The 19,694-nt window shown below is 43.4% G+C and overlaps 1 protein-coding gene across 1 annotated transcript; it reads right to left on the bottom strand.

Annotated features, from left to right (window-relative positions):
- Positions 1-6,072: 6,072 nt before the first annotated feature.
- LOC115782889 (ras-related protein Rab-7L1-like) lies at positions 6,073-19,363 on the bottom strand. The gene is made up of 5 exons (XM_030733389.1): positions 19,246-19,363; positions 12,274-12,345; positions 7,133-7,314; positions 6,877-6,998; positions 6,073-6,202 (listed from the first exon to the last, which is right to left on the bottom strand). Exons 1-5 carry the CDS (start codon positions 19,361-19,363, stop codon positions 6,073-6,075), a joined length of 624 nt encoding a protein of 207 aa, XP_030589249.1.
- Positions 19,364-19,694: the final 331 nt, after the last annotated feature.

The following is a 19,694-nucleotide window of genomic DNA, read 5'->3' as shown; positions in this document are numbered from 1 at the left end:
TACGGTGCAGGAGCTTCAGACCCAGCAACAGTCAGTGTAGGTCAGTGGCTGGGTATGTATGAAAGTCTTCCCTGCAGCACAAACCGAAACACCGTGCTAACCAAGCATGCAGACACAAGTGTTGACAATTAGTACCTGAGGAGGCATCCCAGAGAACGATAGAGACAGCCTTACAGTGAGCAGAAAACAGCCATAAACACAAGAGACAGGAAAACAGTACTTAAAGCTAAGTGGGCAGCTGAGGCTAACATGACAGTCAGATTTAGAGGTCCAGAATAAAAGCAGCAGCCGGGACAGGTGAGTTTTTGAGTCTCTCATTGTGTTTTTTCACATTCCTCTAAGAGCCCGCCTGATGAACCGATGCTTAGTCAGCACTTTGTAATGTTATGCGATCACACAAAAGGGATACCAACATCTGCGTGGACCTCATCCTCTGATAATATTTGTGTCACTCGGATCCTTTGCAGAAACTGGAAAACCAGCCTCAAACCTCACTGGGCTAATCAGGAGTTCTTCCTTCCCACTGTCGCCAAGTGCTGCCCGTAGGGGATCATCTGAGTGTTGAGGTTTTTGCTCTGATATTGTAGCTTCCTGAGATGACCTTTAGTGACCTGATGCTGCACAAATCAAATTGAAGTCTATGGGATGAGCCTGGACATGGAAAAGGGGAACAAAAGGGTGTCCGGTATGTTACGCCGAGTGGTCCCGACCAATTGTAAGTCGTGACAGTCAGAAATGATCAACACAAAGAGGGGAGGAGATGACACATGAAACATGCTGAAAGCAGGATGAAGAGCAGACGCTGTTTGGGAGTTCCTGTGGACTGAAGCCAGTCAGCCATGTGGCTCGCAGTCCCCTCCGCCTCTGCTTTCTGAGATGAAACTACGATAAGAGTGAGGACGCTCAGTGAGCCCGCTCACAGGAGATGACGGGAATCCTCCCACGCTGCTGCCTCCGAGCATCACGGCGAGCCAGGCTGCATCATCATCATCATCATCATCATCATCATCATCATCATCATCATCACCAGGAAAAGGAAGAAAGCTCCAAATAGACTTGGAAATAGATGAGTACTCAAACAAGCTATGACAGAGTTTAGGCACTGATGGGCCAAACTACAAGCAAAATCAGCATTCACTGATCATTTCCAGGATTCAGCCCATCTCCTCCACTCACTGAGCTCCAACAGCAGGTCATAACAAGCTGGAACACGACGCCACAGCTCATCCTTGAATACGCACACGTCAGGGCCCGATGCTCTGGATTAATGAGGCAGGTCTCTCTCCCAGCTCATCACATATGGACACTTGTAAAGCACACCATGGTGGTGCATTTAAATGCGCTGGATCATTTACACCCAGACCTCCATGCTTTCCTGAACAGTATTCAGTCTGCAGGCTGACAAACCACCACAAAGTCTCCACGTGTCTTTGTAGCTCTTTAAAAGAAGGCCAACATCTCTCAGCATCCAGTAAAAAAAGCATGTGGGTTGTTTTTAGTGTCCACCTTTAACCAGGTAATATTTAGTGCTGGGTAGTTAGTTTATTTTAGCCTCCTCGATCCTGAAAGTATTATGATCCTGGGTCCTTTTGACCCAGTGTGTTTTGTTTAGTTCCTTGTTCCCATGCTCAGTGTCTGGGTCTGCGTCTTTGCTTCCTTGCCTTACTTCCTGTTTTATTTTGACAGTCCTTTGTCCTGTGTGCTTGTGTTTAGTTTTGCTTCCCCTTGTCTCCTCAGTGTAATTATGTTCAGCTGTCTCCTCTCCTGTTTCCACTCCCCTCATCAGCCCTCTTGTGTATTTAAGTCCTGTGTTTCCGCTGCTCGTTGTTGTGTCCTCATCGATTTTCCTGCTGTGTGCTTCTGAGTCCGGTTTCAAGTCCATGCTGCTGGTTTCTGTCCAGCCCTTCCTGCTAACACATGAGGCCCAGCAGCGGGGCCCTCCATAACCCTCTAATAACCTGTATTTACCACCCACACACAGTATCCTGTATTCCCATTGGTCATCACTTCAATTGTTTTAACTCTGGCTCCGCCCACTTTGTGTCACCATAATAACAATTATTTTGCTGCTGCAAATCAGTGATTTTTGGTCTCTGATCATCTCTGCTTGTGTTGATGCCAATCGTGTACACCCCGTGTGTGTCGTGTGACGATGAGTAGGATGACACCTGTGCATGGAGCTGCGTCTCTGTACTTTAATGAGGCACCTCAGAATTCAGTCACCTGAAACTGTGGGGCGCGCTGACCCGTCCATGAAGCCATGATGGATGGCTGTTCTGTGGTGAGATAAAGAGGCACAAAGCCTTTTTAAAAGAGTCCCAGAGTGAGAAGTAGAGAGCTCTCTACACTGTACCCATTAACAACTAATGAGCCCCTCTGAGGAGCTTTGTACCGGCCGTCCTGCTGTGAGCGGTGAAATGGGGGAACATCATTGCTGTGGGGTGACTGTGACAGCCTGACACAGATACACGGACAGAAAGTCCAACATTCGACCTTTTTTCTGAGGGTTTCCAGCACTGCTCAGAGCTGCTCCAGCTCACTGATGAGAATCAAAGCCTGCAGGAAAACTCACAGAAACAATGGACTGACCACAGACCGTCTGTAGACAGTGTTTAGAGCTGGGGGAGGGTGGAGCGCTAAACTACCCAAATCCAAAGAAGAAGAATAACCAAGGACAACAAGGACCAGGTGAATTCAATCAGATGCTAATGAGGGCGAGCCAAAGGAGGGAAGAAAAACACAAAACCACATGAGGAACAAACCTCTAAAATAAAGCAGGAAGTGAACCACAGGCATTATAAAACATTGATGTAGCTTCTGGGTTAGAAAAATGAATGTAGACTGAAACCTGCGTTCTACCTGAAAGCCACCAGATGGTTGTTTTCAGCTGCTCGTTTTACTCACTGGCTGAATTTCTGTGTACAATGACAATAAAGATTCTGATTCTGATTCTGATTCTGAATTTAGACGCTAAAAACTTAACTTTAGGTGCTAAAGATGACCTGGTTAGTTTTAGGCACTAAAAAACATTCCCAGCTGTGTTTAGGCATGCAAAACTACCTGATTCACAGACTCCGGTCTGATGGACGGCAGCAGGAACACCAAGATGGTGAAGATGTTCATCTTCAAAACGGCTCCTCAGAAACCAGCCGGTGACGTCACAGCGTCTTTTATACGTCTATGAAATAAACTGCCAGGAAAAACTCACGACAATGTGAGGTGAAGTAAGGTGAGCATTTTGTAGTCCATATTCTGGACATTGTCCTTTTCCCGTCTGAAGGCTGAACAACCCCAGCTGCTCTCCAGCTGATGGGCGTTCACCAGCTAATGTTTTTGCTGAAGTTGTATATCTTGAATGCAGATTTTATTAATTTTGCACTGGCTTCATAGGTAATTTCAGTCACTTAATGAGTGTGAGACAAAGCTCTGCTGGAGTTTGCATGTTTCTCACACTGTGTCTCTTTTGAGTGATTGGTCAGCGCCTGCCTTTAAAGGTTAATGACCGTTTTTATTAACCTACTCAAAATCCAGATGAAAAATTTCAGGTTTCATGTTTTTCTTCCGTTTTATTTTCTTCCACAGTGACAGCCACTGACCCCTCACACCTGGGTTACATAGAAAAACAGCATTTTTGCTTTTGCACCTCCAGATAATCCAAATGACCATCCAGGCATGTCATCATCCTGGCATCATCTCAGCTCCAGATGTTCATTTGAGCCACTCTGGCAAAGATGTTGTTCATCAGGCTGCAGAGTCAAGGTTTTATCTTTGTTGGAGGGCTGGTGATCATAAAGATATTTACCTTTTTATTGCAGCTCGTTTGTAAACTATTTATTAATCAAACCCATAAACAGTCTGAAGGTGCGTTTAATGTTTCTGTGTTCAGTTTGGATCCAAATGCAACATGCAGACATCAGGTCAGCTGATACAAAAAACTTTATTCTTTTAAAACATGAGAAAAGTCATGAAACCCATCAAAGGTGGAATAAAGCTCGAAAGAACGAAAGTGAAGCACAGAGAAACAAACTGGGAATAAGGCTGGAAAACAGGAGGGGAAACGTGTCCTGAACTGCTGGACGGGAACGAGATCAGAGAGCAGCACAGGGAAGGTAACTACCAAAATGAAAGAGGAAGTGAGTGAACCAGAAACACATTTGAGGAGGAAAACTACAAAATAAAAGAAGATGGAAACAGTCAAAGCTAAAAACCACAAACAAAGTGAAAAGTGTAAAAAATCCAAAGTTGAATGTTTCACAGCAGACTTTAAGTGCTAGACCTGCACAGCCACCTGCCTCCATCTGATTGGCTCTCTGCAGCACCCACACACCATCGCCTCACTCACACACACACACCTGCTAGCACGGGGACGCCACGTGTCAGGACTGACTCAGCGTGTTAGGAGGGGATGATTTGATGGCCGCACTGAGCACGCTCCACGCCTCGTTCTCTCACTGAGAGGCCTTCTTTTCGAGAGGACTCAATCAGGCTTTGAGTTCAAATAAAAGTTGCTTTTTCTCTGCCTGGACTTCAGAGCCTCCACCTGCACACAGATCCAAACACCTACCTGAGTATTCCACATTGATTTGAACTTTCTTTATTTATTGTGGTCATTAGAGTTTGGGGTAAATATGAAACTACACTGCTCAAAAAAACAGAATTCAACATCAGTCAGTAAACCTCTGTGATTTGATGAGGTCAGTAAGAATCAGAGGGGGTTGTTAATCAGTTTCAGCTGCTTTGGTGTTCATGAAATTAACAACAGGTGCGCTAGAGGGGTTTTACTGTCTCAGAGCATGGAGGAGACTCCAGGAGACAGGCAGTTGCTCTAGGAGAGCTGGACAGGGCCGGAGAAGGTCCTTAACCCATCAGCAGGACCGGGATCTGCTCCTTTGTGCAAGGAGGAACAGGATGAACACTGCAGAGCTACAAAATGACCTCCAGCAGCCACTGGTGTGAATGTCTCTGAGCGAACAATCAGAAACAGACTTCATGAGGGGGCCTGAGGCCCCGATGTCGTCTAGTGGGCGCTGTATTCACTGCCCAGCACCGTGGAGCCTGACAGGCATTTACCACAGAATACCAGAATTAGCAGGTCCATCACTGGTGCCCTGTGCTTTTTATATGAGAGCAGGTTCACCCTGAGCACATGTGACAGACCTGAAAGGGTCTGAAGAAGCTGTGAAGAACGTTATGCTGCCTGTAACATCGTTCAGCATGACCGGTTTGGTGGCTGGTCAGTGATGGTTTGAGGAGGCATATCCATGGAGGGACACACAGACCTCTACAGCCTAGGCAACGGCACCCTGACTGCCAGCAGGTATCAGGATGAAACCCTTGGACCTGTCAGACCCTACCCTGCTGCAGTGGGTCCTGGGTTCCTCCTGGTGTTTCGTGTGGTGAGAGTATGCAGGTAGTTCCTGGAGGATGAAGGAATTGATAGCACTGACTGGCCCCCAGACTCACCTGACTAAATCTAACAGAACACCTCTGGGACCTCATGTTTCAGTCCATCTGACACCTCCAGGCTGCACCTCAGACTGTCCAGGAGCTCAGTGATGCCCTGGTCCAGATCTGGGAGATCTTCCAGGACACCATCCATCATCTCATTAGGAGGCCTGATGATGTCAGGCATGAATACAAGCACATGGGAGCAACACAAACTACTGAGCACCATTTAGAGTTGCTGCAATAAAATTTCAGCTAAATTTTCCAGCTGCTACATCATTTTCACTTTTTTGGGGTGTCTTTGAATTCAGCCTCTGTAGGTTGATCATTTTCATATTTATTAAATGATATGGCATCCTTTCATCCCTAACACATTACCCAGCCCATATCAGTACAGATATCCAGCAGGAGTTTCCCCCAGAGATCTGATGTGTTTTCAAAGGTTTGCTTTAATCTCAGTGTATAACAGGGCGGGGGGGCAGAATCAGCTGTGAGACAGTAAAACTTCATTTTCAGTTGCTAATAGTTTGCAGTTCCAGTGGTGAGATGTTTAAAGTGCACACTGCACATCTATGCAGACACACACGAAGAGCATTTCCTGCTCTGCTCTGACTGATCGGCGGTCTTTCAGCAGCAGGCTCTTCCTCCTGCACTGCTGTTGATCTCTGTGTCCAGCTTAGGATCACCTCGGGATTCAGCTCTGTGATTCAGCAGGTCCAGAGTGGTCTGAACTGACAGGACCTCCTGCACCAGCCTCCTGAAACACAGCACATTTCACACTGACATGTTGAGGGGAGAGGGATGAAATTGTTAGTTATTTAAAAAGGTCCATAAAGTCTTCAGTCTTCAGTCTACAGTGTCCTCGTAGCGGCTGCCTGCTGTCAGGCTGTTTCCTCATTTTCTTATGAGCTTTGTGTCATGTTGCTGTGCAGAAGGCAACATGTGCTTTTAGATTTCTTATTGCACAAAAAACAGGAGTGCATGAAAAAGAAGAAATATTAAAAAAGGGAAATACTAAAAAATAACAGGATCAGTTATAAGCTTTGGTGATGAGTACATCAATAATGCAAACTTTATTTAAACAGGTGAGTTATTTGTACTGGAAGGTTTAACATGGGAGTCTATGGGGACTGACTCACCTTGACACCTCTGCTGGACACCAGAGGAACTGCAGGATCATTTTTCAGCTCTAGAGGATGTGGGTTGTTTTATTTTTGCCAGATTTTGAACTTTGAACTTTTGAACTTTTGAACATGAGCTAATTATGTGCTTACATGTTACATTTTGAATAAAAGTGCACGTAACAAAAGGTTTGGGCTTCTATCAGTTATTGATTGATCCTTCTCACTCTCCAGATTCAGATCTGCTTTCTACTGTGCTTCTGCTGAAAAATGAATTCTCTGAATGCTGCTTCTAATCTTCTCTCCTTACCTCATGACTTCTCCAATGTTCTTGTTTTCTTTGACTGAAATCTCCATCCATGTAATGAAGCCGTGGGCTTTGCTGAACTTGTCGATGGTGTCTGCAGACACAACCCTCTCAGCAAGGTCGCACTGCAACCAGACCGAAGCAGAAAGACTCTGGGTTATTGTCAGGTGACTCATTGGATGTAAGCGGCCTCTGCTCATTGGTAAAGCCTGAACCTGATACCTAAATGATCATTCATAAGCTGGATGCACTGAATCACCTTGTTGGCCACCAGAATGCAGGGGATGGAGTCTCCGTTGGGCAGCATGGCCTTGTTGCCCAGGTCCTGTTTCCAGTGGCGACAGCTGGAGAAACTGGAGGAACTGGTGACGTCAAACATCACCACACAGCCCACTGCTCCTTTATAGTAAATCCTGGTCATGGATATGAAACGCTCCTGGCCTGAAGGGACGAGACAAAGGTCAGTGCGTCATCCATCCATCATTCAATTTCAATTAAGTTCAGTTCAATAAATCTTTATATAGCGCCAAATCACTACAGTCACCTGAGGCTGCTTTATATTGTAGGTAAAGACCCTACAATAATACAGAGAAAACCCAACAGTCAAATGACCCCCTATGAGCAGCACTTGGTGACAGTGGGAAGGAAAAACTCCCTTTAACAGGAAGAAACCTCCATCAGAACCAGGCTCAGGGAAAGGGGGGGGGGGGGGGGGGGGGGGGGGGGGGGGGGGGGGGGGGTCATCTGCTGTGAGGGGGGGCTGAGGGGAGAGAAAAGACATGCTGTGGAAGAGAGCCAGAGATTAATAACAATTAATTATTAAATGCAGAGTGGAGTATAAACAGAGTAAATAAGGTGAATGAAAAGAAACAGTGCATTAGACATCTGTTTCCGGGGTGAACGCTGGCGCGTTTTGGCTGCTGCTATCCTGGCTGCAATCTTTCTATGTTTTTATGCTTATTGATCTTATTGATCTCTGAACTCTCAACAATGTGGCCCAACAAGTCGTCTATTTGGATCATACTTTTCTGGATTATTCTTTCCCTGTTTTGGAAATCAGTGGCTCTGGAAATCCAATACTCGGCTGACGAATTATCTGGCATCCCCGCAGAAGGTATACCCACCGAGGCTCTCGTCGCAAATACTGCGTTGATGACACCAAGCCGATCCGTACCTTGTGGTCGGTTTTTCCGCGACCTTCAAAGAAAGCCGGACGGATTACGGACCGCAGTGCCCTGACTCGACTAGCCAGATCGGCTAATGCTGCCCCGATGACAAGCACCATCACCCTCAGCCTCCCGAATATTCGCTCTCTCACCAATAAGGGACTTTTGCTGTCTGAATACATCCACGACAGTAAGTTTGACTTTATGTGTCTGACCAAGACATGGCAGCAAAATAATGACTTTTCCCAGTTAAATCAAGCTATGCCTCCTGGGTTTGTTTACATGTCTCGGTCACGTGACACCGGTCGTGGTGGCGGTCTTGCGGTATTCTACCAGGAGAAATGGAAAGTTACATCTATCCCTGTACCTCATTTCACCTCCTTTGAATGTATCGCCCTACAGATAAAAGGAGCTATGCCCATGGTTTTAGCAGTTTTGTATCGCCCACCTAAAAGAAGCCCGGATTTTATAAATGAACTCTCTGCATGTCTGTCTTCGTTATCGACTATGTCACCATATTTTATCCTGCTGGGCGACTTCAATGTTCATATTGATAATGCTGCTGATCCACTCACCAGGGACTTTATATCCTGCTTGGACAGTTTTGGTTTGCAGCAATGTGTTGACTCTCTTACACATGTTAAAGGTCACATATTGGACTTGGTTTGTTGTTCTGGAATAACTCCCTTCAACTGCACTCTATCAGATCTCACCATATCTGACCATAAACTGGTATCCTTTAATATCAACTTGCCGGTCACGAATATTAATTTAGCTCGCTCTATTTCCTTTAGAAATTTAAAAAATATTGATCTGACTTTGCTTGATAAACTTCATAGTCTTGCTAGTAAAGATAATCTATCTACTCTGGATGACCTGGTTACTCATTACAACAGTGGACTTCAGAACATCTTGGATGATATTGCTCCTGTTAAAACTCGAACTGTTACCTTTTCTCATCCTGCACCCTGGTATACTCCAGATCTCCGGCTCCTAAAAGCTAAGGGTCGCCGTCTAGAGTGCCTCTTTAGGAAGACTGGACTTATGGTTCATAAAGATATGTATGCCAACCATATTCAAACCTATAAGAATGCTCTTTCTACAACCAAGACTGAGTATTATGCTAATCTCTTTACATCTGCTGAAGCAAATCCTAAAAAATCCTCAACAATGCAAAGGTAATTTGGGATCCAAGATCAAAACCAAAAGGAATTTTAATGGGTCACATCAACATTCGTAGCATTGTTATTAAAACGGAGCAAATAGAACATCTGTTAAGTGATTCAAATATTGACATACTTGGAACATCAGAAAGCTGGCTGACTTCTACATCTCCGACAGCAGCTGTGAATATGCCAGAATATAATGTATATAGAAGAGATAGAGGAATAGGGAAAGGTGGAGGTGTATTGGTCTATGTTAAAAATCATATTAAATGTGAACTAATCAGTTGGCCAGGGGAAGTTAATCTTGAATGTATTGGTTTAAATGTTATATTATCTCATACAATGTCATTCACTATGATTTGTATATACCGACCTCCATCTACCAAGGATATATTTTATGAACAACTTAGAACACTTTTAAACCACTGCAACTTTCAAAGGGAAATTATTCTTATGGGTGATTTTAACATCAACTGGGACAATAAATCGAATAGGAAAAAACTGAAACAACTTGTTGACAAATATAATTTAACAAAGATTATAAATGGGCCAACAAGAATAACAAATACGTCCAAAACAACTATTGATTTGATTTTCACTAATAAACCTGATAGAATTTTGAAAACTTTTAACCTTCTATCAGGTCTCTCTGATCACAATTTTATTTTCTGCTCAAGAAAAATGAATAGGCAGCATCCAGCTATAATCACTAAAAATAGATCTCACCTTTTTATACCTAAACGTCTGCAGCAGCATCTTAAGACTGAACTTGAACAAATAAATTGGTCTAATGTATTGGAATATAATGATACTGAGATTTGTACTAACAACTTTTTCAAAAATGTAAATGAAATTTTAAGCCAGTTTACAAAAATAGGTAGGTTTAGGAAACAAAAGCATAATTTACCCTGGCTTAACAGTGACATTTTAAAATTGATTAAAGAAAGAGATTGAGCCTTTAAGAAATCTTTGAGTACAGGAACTTCAATTGATCGCCAGATTTTTACATCACTAAGGAATAAAGTGATAAAATACATACGTAAAGCAAAAGCTAATTTTTACATTGACATTATAAAAGGAGCAAATGGAAATGGGAAAATGATATGGGAAAATTTAAATAAGCTACTGGGATGCAACAATGCTGATAATCTTAATCTTACGGCATCCATTTTCATTGTAATGCCGATGACACCCAGCTCTATGTCTCTTCTAAACCAAATGCTCTTCTCCCCCCGTCCTCCCTTTCTGACTGTCTTTCTGAAATAAAATCATGGTTTTCTGACAATCTTCTCAAATTGAATAATGATAAAACGGAAATCCTGCTGATTGGTGCCAAATCTACCCTTGCAAAATCCAATCACTTCACACTCACCATTGATAATTTCACTGTCCCCATTTCCTCCCAAGTTAAGAGTCTGGGTGTCATCCTCGATAGCACTCTTTCTTTTGAGGCTCATGTCAAAAACCTCACTCGGTCTGCTTATTTTCACTTACGTAACATTAATCGTCTCCGTCCTTCTCTTACACCTGCCAGTACTGCAACTCTTGTCCACGCTCTTGTCACTTCTCGTTTGGATTACTGCAATTCACTTCTTGCTGGTCTACCACTCAAACTTCTCCGTAAACTCCAGATGGTTCAAAACTCTGCTGCACGTATCATTACCCGAACCTTCTCTACTCAACACATCACTCCCATCCTTCAGGACCTACACTGGCTTCCAATCGACTACCGTATCAAATACAGGATTCTTCTTCTCACCTTCAAATCTCTCCATAACCTTGCTCCCCCCTACATTGCTGCTCTAATCCATTCCTATACTCCCTCATGCCCACTTCGTTCTTCTTCGTCACTGCTCCTCACTATACCTTCTGTCCGCTTAGCAACTATGGGGTCTAGAGCCTTTTGTCATATAGCACCCCATCTCTGGAACGCTCTACCGCAACATTTAAAGGTCATAAACAGCTTATCTCTTTTTAAATCTCATTTAAAAACCCATCTGTTCAAACAAGCTTTTGGCCTGTAACTGTGTGGGTTCTAGGATTTTACCTTGGTAAAAAATGTAAGGCGACCTTGAGTGCCCTGAAAGGTGCCCATAAATAAAATGTATTATTATTATTATTATTATGGGAAACCCCCAGCAGCCTAGGCCTATAGCAGCATAACTAAGGGATGGTTCAGGGTCACATGATCCAGCCCTAACTATAAGCTTGATCATAAAGGAAAGTTTTAAGCCTAATCTTAAAAATAGAGAGGGTGTCTGTCTCCAAGCTGGGAGCTGGTTCCACAGAAGAGGGGCCTGAAAGCTGAAGGCTCTGCCTCCCATTCTACTCTTAAGTATCCTAGGAACCACAAGTGGGAGCTTACAGGACCTGGTGCTCCCATCCAAGTACAAACCAGGCCTGATCCAGCTTAGCTTCCAAGATTAGACAAGATCGGGTATGTTCAGGGTGGTATGGCTGTAATGATCCATCCATCCAGAGGAGTTAAAGATTTAGACTTTTTCATTAGCTTTCATTGATATTTTATTTGAATTGCCTTCAATTAATTTCTGTTTAATTTTCCAGTATGAAAATGTTCAGTTTAGTTTTTATGAGTTTCAGTGTTTGAGTTTATTATTAATTATGATGATTTTTTTGAACAGTGTCTGTCTCTCTGTGTTAACCCTGTGACAGGCTGATGAACTGTACAGGGTGTATCCTGCCTTTCACCCTATGACAGCTGGGATAGGCTCCAGCCCCGCCGTGACCCTGAATAGAATGGGCGGATGAGAGTGGATGGATGGATGGATTTTTTGAACAGATTAAAGATATTCAGGCAGTACAACACAAACACAGCACTTCCTGTCATGTAGAAAACTCAGTCTCTAAACAGAAGCACCAAAGTCTGCTGAAGTTTGCTGACTGAACTGTTCAAAACTAAGAACATTCATTGTTTCCATTTTATCATTTCACTTAGTTTTCATCTTTTTCCTCAAGTCTAGTTTTCATTTTTATTTCAGTTAACTAGTTTAGCTAACTTCATCCAATCCATGCAGCCTAAAAAAGTTTAAGCAAAACTTTCTTTGTACCTGCGATGTCCCAAAGTTGCAGTCTGACCTTCTCTTTATCAGACCAGTGCAGCAGTTTCACGGAGAAATCCACTGGAGAAGGAAATAAAATCTATGTTAAAGTCACACACAGAGACATGAAACAGCACCGAAGGCTTGTCTGCACTGGAAGCTCAAAATGTGAAAATAAACCAAAAATCTACACTGTAAAAAGGAAACAGACAAGTCATTTTTCATGGTGTTAAGTTCAGCATGGAAGCATGTGTACAAGATTGTTCTTTCCACAAAATAATAAACGATTATTTTGAAAGTAGGCAAGCTTAACATTGATCCTGTTCCTGTGCTGTCCGCAATGGGGAATCCTCCATCGCTGTGATTGCCGTGTGCAATCCGGAGCAGCCACTAAATTCTCTGAGGTGGCCGTGAAGACAAGTGGAGAAGGACTGTCATCACTTCCAGATGTCCTCGAATAATACAGCTGAAAGACTCTGTTCACGTACTCACTGTCTTTGTGATGGACGTGATCGTGGAGTAAGGTGAAATACAACTTTACTTTCTGCGGGGTGACCGATGAAGACCAACTGTGATGATGGATGTGACCATGCATGGAATTCCTTTTTACCATGGAAACTTGTTTCCGTCACTGAAAAACATTTTTTTGCTATCTATAACGCAAATTTTTGAGTTGTTTTCTCAAAATTTCGCATTAATAAGTCAAAATTGTGAGTTAGCTCTGCAAGTCACGATGCTCGTGTCACTTCCTTGTTACCTTGAAGCAGATGATGCCAATGCATGCGCACTCAAAATCAGGTTGCGACAGTATCAGTTAGCTACTGTTGTTTTCATGTTGAACTGTTGGACAGCTGATGACTTCAGCCTCCTGCTTCCAGGTAACAAGGAAGTGACATACTGTCATGGAGTTACTGATTGGCAGAGCTAACTTGAAATTCTCAGATACTTAGATTGAAATTTCAAGGTTTTTTTTTTTTTTTACCAAGCTTCCATAGGGGGCAGTGTGGTGCGTTTAACAAATGAAAAATCATTGCCATTGGAAGTGATGCTGTGGTGTAGCACCTGTAGAGCTGGTGTAGTTAAAAAGTCAGTGTAAAAACACAATTGTAAGCTTCACCTAAAACTTGGTAATAAAACTTCTGCAGTAAATTTTGCCAATATTGAAATTATATTTTTAACAAAATTCCTCATGTGGTCCATGTGTTGACCTCTTGACCTCGTGCCTCCAATCAGAGGCGCTGCAGGCTCCTGCCCAGACTGAGATACCACTGCACAGCACGCTCTCTATGGTGCCCCTGTAGAAGATGGTAAGAATCGGAGGGGGGAGGTGTGCTCTTTTCATCCGTCTCAAGAAGAGCATGCGCTGCTGGGCTCTTTTAACCAAAGCTTCAATGTGAGTAGTCCAGGTCAGAGTGTTTGTTAACTGTACCCCCAGGAACTTTGTTTTGCTGACAATCTCCACTGCTGTGTCATTAATAAGGAGTGGTGTGTGGATGGGTTTGCTCCTCCTGAAGTCGATAATAAGCTCTTTGGTTTTCTCGACGTTCAGGGCCAGGTTGTTGATCTCGCACCATTTGACCAGATGGTTCAAGTTGTTGTCATTCTGGATTAGACCCACAACTGTTGTGTCGTCTGCAAACTTCACAATGTGATTGTTAGCGGAGCTAGCGCAGCAGTCATGGGTCAACAGGGTGAACAGCAGCGGGCTCAGGACGCAGCCCTGGGGGGAGCCAGTGCTCAGTGAGATGACATTGGAGACGGTGTCACCCACCCTCACCGACTGAGGTCTGTTTGTTAGGAAATCCAACAGCCAGTTACCAGGGTTATAATAGTTTTGGATTTTACATTATAGTTTAGTTTTAGTTAGTTTTTACTTTTTTTTCTCTAATTCAGTTAGTTTTAATTAGTTTTCAGAGTGGTTTTGCTCGTTTTTATTAGTTTTTATTTTTGGTTTCATGCTTAGTTTTAGTTAGTTTCAGTTAGTTTCAGTATTAGTTTTAGTATTTTCATACCTAATCAGGTGTAAGATTCAAGGCGCAAAAGTGACTATTGTGTAATGAAAACTTGACAAAAGATACAGTTTAAAGAAATATAGTCAACAACCAACTGTTCACAAGACATGCTAAATGTGTGTAATATTAAGGACACACATGAACATCAACAGGGAGAAACAAAGAAAAACATGAACTCCCAAACTCAATAAATTCTACAATAAACTCCACAATAAAGTTCAGCATCAGTGCAGCAGATTAATAACGCCTACATGTGGTGTTAAACAAAAACAAACTCTTTGAAGGAGTCAAAGCTCAAATCCAGCTGCATCCTGATGTTCTCACCACCTGAAGCTGCTTCTGTTTTGGAGCTAGCTTGGTTAGATGCTCGCTAATTAAACCTGCAGGGTCTTTGCGGCCTCTGTACACAACCTACAGAAGTTGCCGACCTCATGTCCGCATTTATGCTTGTGTAGCTGGATTGTGTGTGTTAATTATCTTGTGGTCGTGTGCAGGTGTTTGTACTCAAAGAACCTCCATACGGGACTCTGCCGCTTTCTCTGCAGACCGCAGCCATTACTTTGCGGACCAGCGCGGTGAGCGCACGCACATGCGCACTCACACAGTTGTCCTGTGGCGCTCCCAGCTTAAACTCGGAGAGCGGAAACAATGATTTCATATCAATCCACAAGGCTTAAAAAAAACCCCCCAAAAAAACAAGTAAATGAAAGTCAGTTTATCGATAATTTCAGTTAGTTTTAGTTAGTTTTGTAAACTCACAATTCAGTTTTAATTAGTTATCGTTTTTTCCTTTTAATTATAGTTTTTATTTATTTCAGTTAACGACAATGTTTTTTCAATTTCAGTTTTCGTTATTTCGTTCGTTTTCGTTAACTATAATAACCCTGCCAGTTACACAGGTGGGTGCTGAAGCCAAGGGAGGACAGTTTGTATATCAGGTGTTGAGGGATGATGGTATTGAACGCAGAGCTAAAGTCCAGAAACAGCATGCGCACATGTGTATTCTTTTCTTCCAGATGTTCTAAGCTCAGGTGCAATACAGATGATATGGCATCATCCACTGAGCGGTTTGAGCGATAAGCAAACTGGTCCGGGTCGAACTTGGGAGGAAGTTTGGAGGTGATGTAGTCCTTAACCAGCCTCTCGAAGCACTTCATCATGACAGGGGTGAGTGCTACAGGGCAGTAATCATTAACGGAGGAGACTGTGTGTTTTTTGGGAATCGGAATGATCGTAGCAGTCTTTAAGCATGATGGGGCAATAGCTTGCTCCAGCGAGGTGTTGAAAATGTCTGTGAGAACCCCAGCCAGCTGGTCAGCACATTCCCTGAATATACGTCCGGGGATGTTGTCAGGACCTGCCGCCTTACGAGGGTTCTTAGGATTTTCCGAACATCCTCCATCTCCAGCTGTAGCAACTGCTCATCAGGGCGAGGAGTAGATTTTACTGCAGGGGTGGTGTTAAAGGTCTCGAACCTTCCAAAGTGATTATTAATTTTGTTGAGAAACTCGATGTTATTCTCACAGTGGGGTGGAGTGACTTTATAGTCTGTAATTGCCTGGATACCTTGCCACATTCGTCTCGTGTTGGAGGGCTCACTGAAGAAATCTTGTACCTTTTTACTATGGGCACGCTTTGCGATTTGTATGGCCCGGTTCAGATTAGCTCTCGCTGATCTGAGTGCTAACACATCACTGGATTTGAAGGCAGTATCTCGTGCCTTCAGCCGCGCACGTACCTCGCAGGTCATCCAAGGTTTCTCATTTGCTCATGTAAAGATGTTCTTGCTCTCACTCACATCCTCCATACACTTCTGGATATATGCAGACACAGATTCGGTGTACTCCTCCAACCTTGTGTGGTGATCTTCAGTGGCCGCTGCCTTGAACATGTTCCAGTCGGTGCAGTCGAAGCAGTCCTGAAGTGCTTCCATAGCACCTTCAGGCCAGACCCTCACTCGCCTTGTGGTGGCTTCCTTTCTGATCAGCAGGGGTTTATATGCTGGTGTTAGCATCACAGAGAGATGGTCAGAGGAGCCAAGGTCGGGGTGGGGTGATGCTCTGAATGCATCACTAATATTGCTGTAAACCAGGTCCAGTGTGTTTTGCTCCCTGGTTGCAAAGTTCACATACTGATGGAAATGAGGAAACACATTTTCATTTTTGCCTGATTAAAATCCCCTGCAACAATGAAAACTCCCTCTGGATGTGTAGATTGCAATTTACCAATGGAATGGTAGAGAACATTCAAGGCTTCTTTGGTGTTTGCACTAGGGGGAATATACGTATACTGCTACAAGGATAATAACAGCGAATTCCCTGAGCAGATAAAAAGGTCTGCATTTTACAGTCAGTAGCTCCACATCAGAACTGCAGTGACTCGACACTTTAACTGCGTTGTTGCACCAGTTGTTATTCGTGTAAATGCAAACACCACCTCCCCGAGATTTGCCAGTTAGAGCACAGCTTCTATCTGACCGAAATATTGTCAGCCCCTCCATGCTAACAGCTTCATCTGAAACCAATGGACTGAGCCATGTTTCTGTAAAAATTATGGCACAGCTGTCTCTCACCTCCCTTTTCGAAGTTAGATCCAGCCTCAAAAAGTCCAGTTTGTTTTCTAAAGATCTCACTTCGCAAGCAGGATGGAAGGAAGCGACATTCTGAATGGGTTAGCCCTTAGCCTAGCTGTTAGCTCGGCGTCCACGCTTCCGCAATCTGTCGCACCGCTTTCGCCTCCTCCGCTGGCGGCTCTCATTGGAATAAGGCTCCGTTGCTTCACAGGCTGCTGGATGTATTCAACACAGCAGACCAAGGCTGCGTAAAAGGTCAAGAGTGGATGTCAATACAAGTCCCTGATTACTGAATTTCCTCAAATCCATAATCTTCTGACAGTCGTATGTTGGTTTTGAGTGTTGTTGCTGCAATTCCGCTGTATTAAGCTCTGAGTTTCCGATGTCATGACCAGCCATAGCAGCCGCAGCCGAACAATGCGCCGCCATCATAGATGACCCTAGCAATTCCTTCCCTGAGAAATCTGTTCACGGTTCTTCGTATAACAATCGTTTGACTTTTCATCTTAAACGTAGCTTCTAAAATAACATTTTAAATTAGACAAAAATTAAAATAACATTTTAATTTTTGTCTAATTTTTATGTGGCCCAATTCAGGTCTACACATGGGCCACCAGCTGATCATTTATGCTTATGCTGATATATTTATGCTTCTGCCCAGTAACTATCATTCCATTACCAACAGCATCAACTGACAACCATCTGCAGGACAGGTATTATGCTAGTAAATAAATTAATTAAAGTCCTTAAATTCCAGTTGCATCCAACTACCGGCCCATAACCTGCCTTAGTACAACATCGAAACTCCTGTTGGAAATCATAGCAGCTAAGATGAACACTCACGTGGCTCAATACATGAGCGAGGCCCAGAAAGGAATTTGCAGAGATACCAGTGGAGCAAAACACCAGCTACTGGTAGATAGAGCAGTCACTTGAGACTATAAGACCAGACTGACCAACCAGAGTTAGCTGAATGGGAAGAACAAGATCCAGGCCCTATGCCCTGCCAGTTGTCAGATACCCTGCTGGGATAATAAGCTGGCCAAAGGAGGAAATAGAAGCCACTGTCATCAAGACAAGAAAGCTCCTTACCACGCATGGAGGGTTTCACCCCAAGTCCAGCACCCTGAGACTGTACGCTAAGCGGAAGGAAGGAGGCCGAGGACTAGTGAGTGTCAGAACCACTGTCCTAGATGAAACAATGAAGATCCATGAATACATCAGGAAGATGGCCACAAAAGATCAATTCAATTCAATTCAATTCAATTTTATTTATATAGCGCCAAATCACAACAAACTGTCACCTCAAGGCGCTTTGTATTGTAGATAAAGACCCTACAATAATACAGAGAAAACCCAACAGTCAAAACGACCCCCTATGAGCAGCACTTGGTGACAGTGGGAAGGAAAAACTCCCTTTTAACAGGAAGAAACCTCCAGCAGAACCAGGCTCAGGGAGGGGGGGTCATCTGCCACGACCGGTTGGGCTGAGGGGAGAGAAAGACATGCTGTGGAAGAGAGCCAGAGATTAATATCAATTAATGATTAAATGCAGAGTGGAGTATAAACAAAGTAAATAAGGTGAATGAGAAACAGTGCATTATGTGAACCCCCCAGCAGACTAGGCCTATAGCAGCATAACTAAGGGAGGGTTCAGGGTCACCTGATCCAGCCCTAACTATAAGCTTGATCATAAAGGAAAGTTTTAAGCCTAATCTTAAAAATAGAGAGGGTGTCTGTCTCCTGAATCCAAGCTGGAAGCTGGTTCCACAGAAGAGGGGCCTGAAAGCTGAAGGCTCTGCCTCCCATTCTACTCTTAAGTATCCTAGGAACCACAAGTAAGCCAGCAGTCTGAGAGCGAAGTGCTCTATTGGGGTGATATGGTACTATGAGGTCTTTGAGATAAGATGGGGCCTGATTATTCAAGACCTTGTATGTGAGGAGAAGAATTTTAAATTCTATTCTAGATTTAACAGGGAGCCAATGAAGAGAAGCCAATATGGGAGAAATCTGCTCTCTCTTTCTAGTCCCTGTCAGTACTCTAGCTGCAGCATTTTGGATCAGCTGAAGGCTTTTCAGGAAGCTTTTAGGACAGCCTGATAATAATGAATTACAATAGTCCAGCCTAGAAGTAATAAATGCATGAATGAGCTTTTCAGCATCACTCTGAGAAAGGATGTTTCTAATTTTAGAAATATTGCGCAAATGCAAAAAAGCGGTCCTACATATTTGTTTAATATGTAGCTGCTGTTTCTAGCAAGGCTTTTGAAGCTGTCTGAAGACGAAGGCTGAAGTTTCCTATGGCAGTAATAAAGTCTTCGAGCACTCATAAACACCGCGATGATCCTGCCTGGCCACATTTTTGTGAAAGAACACGATAAAGTGAAGCAGCCTTACCGCCCACTGTCATCCTGTAGGTCTTGTTGAACTGTCCACTGACATACCGATGAACAAAGGAAGACTTGCCGACATTTCCGTCACCAACAATCAGTATTTTCAGAAGGTGCTCCGTCATCGTTCTCCTCATCAGACAATAACAGGTAGCAGCATGGAGAGCTCAAAGTTCATATCCCTGCCCAGGAAACATGATTTATGAGGCACACAGTTCAATCACCTCTAAGTAAACAAGAACACACCTACATGTTCTTCTTCTTCTTTTTTTTTTTAGGTTTTCTTTGAATTTAATATACATTCAGATCTTTATATTCTAATTTCCTATCCTGCTTCAAAACCAAAGAGGCAGCCAAACTTCGTTAACTTCCTTAAACCTAAAACTTAACTGTTCCAGACAGCACTGAGTCTGTAATTCAACACTCTGTGGCTTTTGTTCCCTGACAGGAAGTTGC

Source organism: Archocentrus centrarchus, chromosome 7 (assembly GCF_007364275.1).
Source record: "Archocentrus centrarchus isolate MPI-CPG fArcCen1 chromosome 7, fArcCen1, whole genome shotgun sequence".
Taxonomy (NCBI): Eukaryota; Metazoa; Chordata; class Actinopteri; order Cichliformes; family Cichlidae; genus Archocentrus; species Archocentrus centrarchus.
The sequence above is the reverse complement of the archived record's forward strand: the minus strand, read 5'-3'. Positions and strand labels throughout refer to the sequence as shown.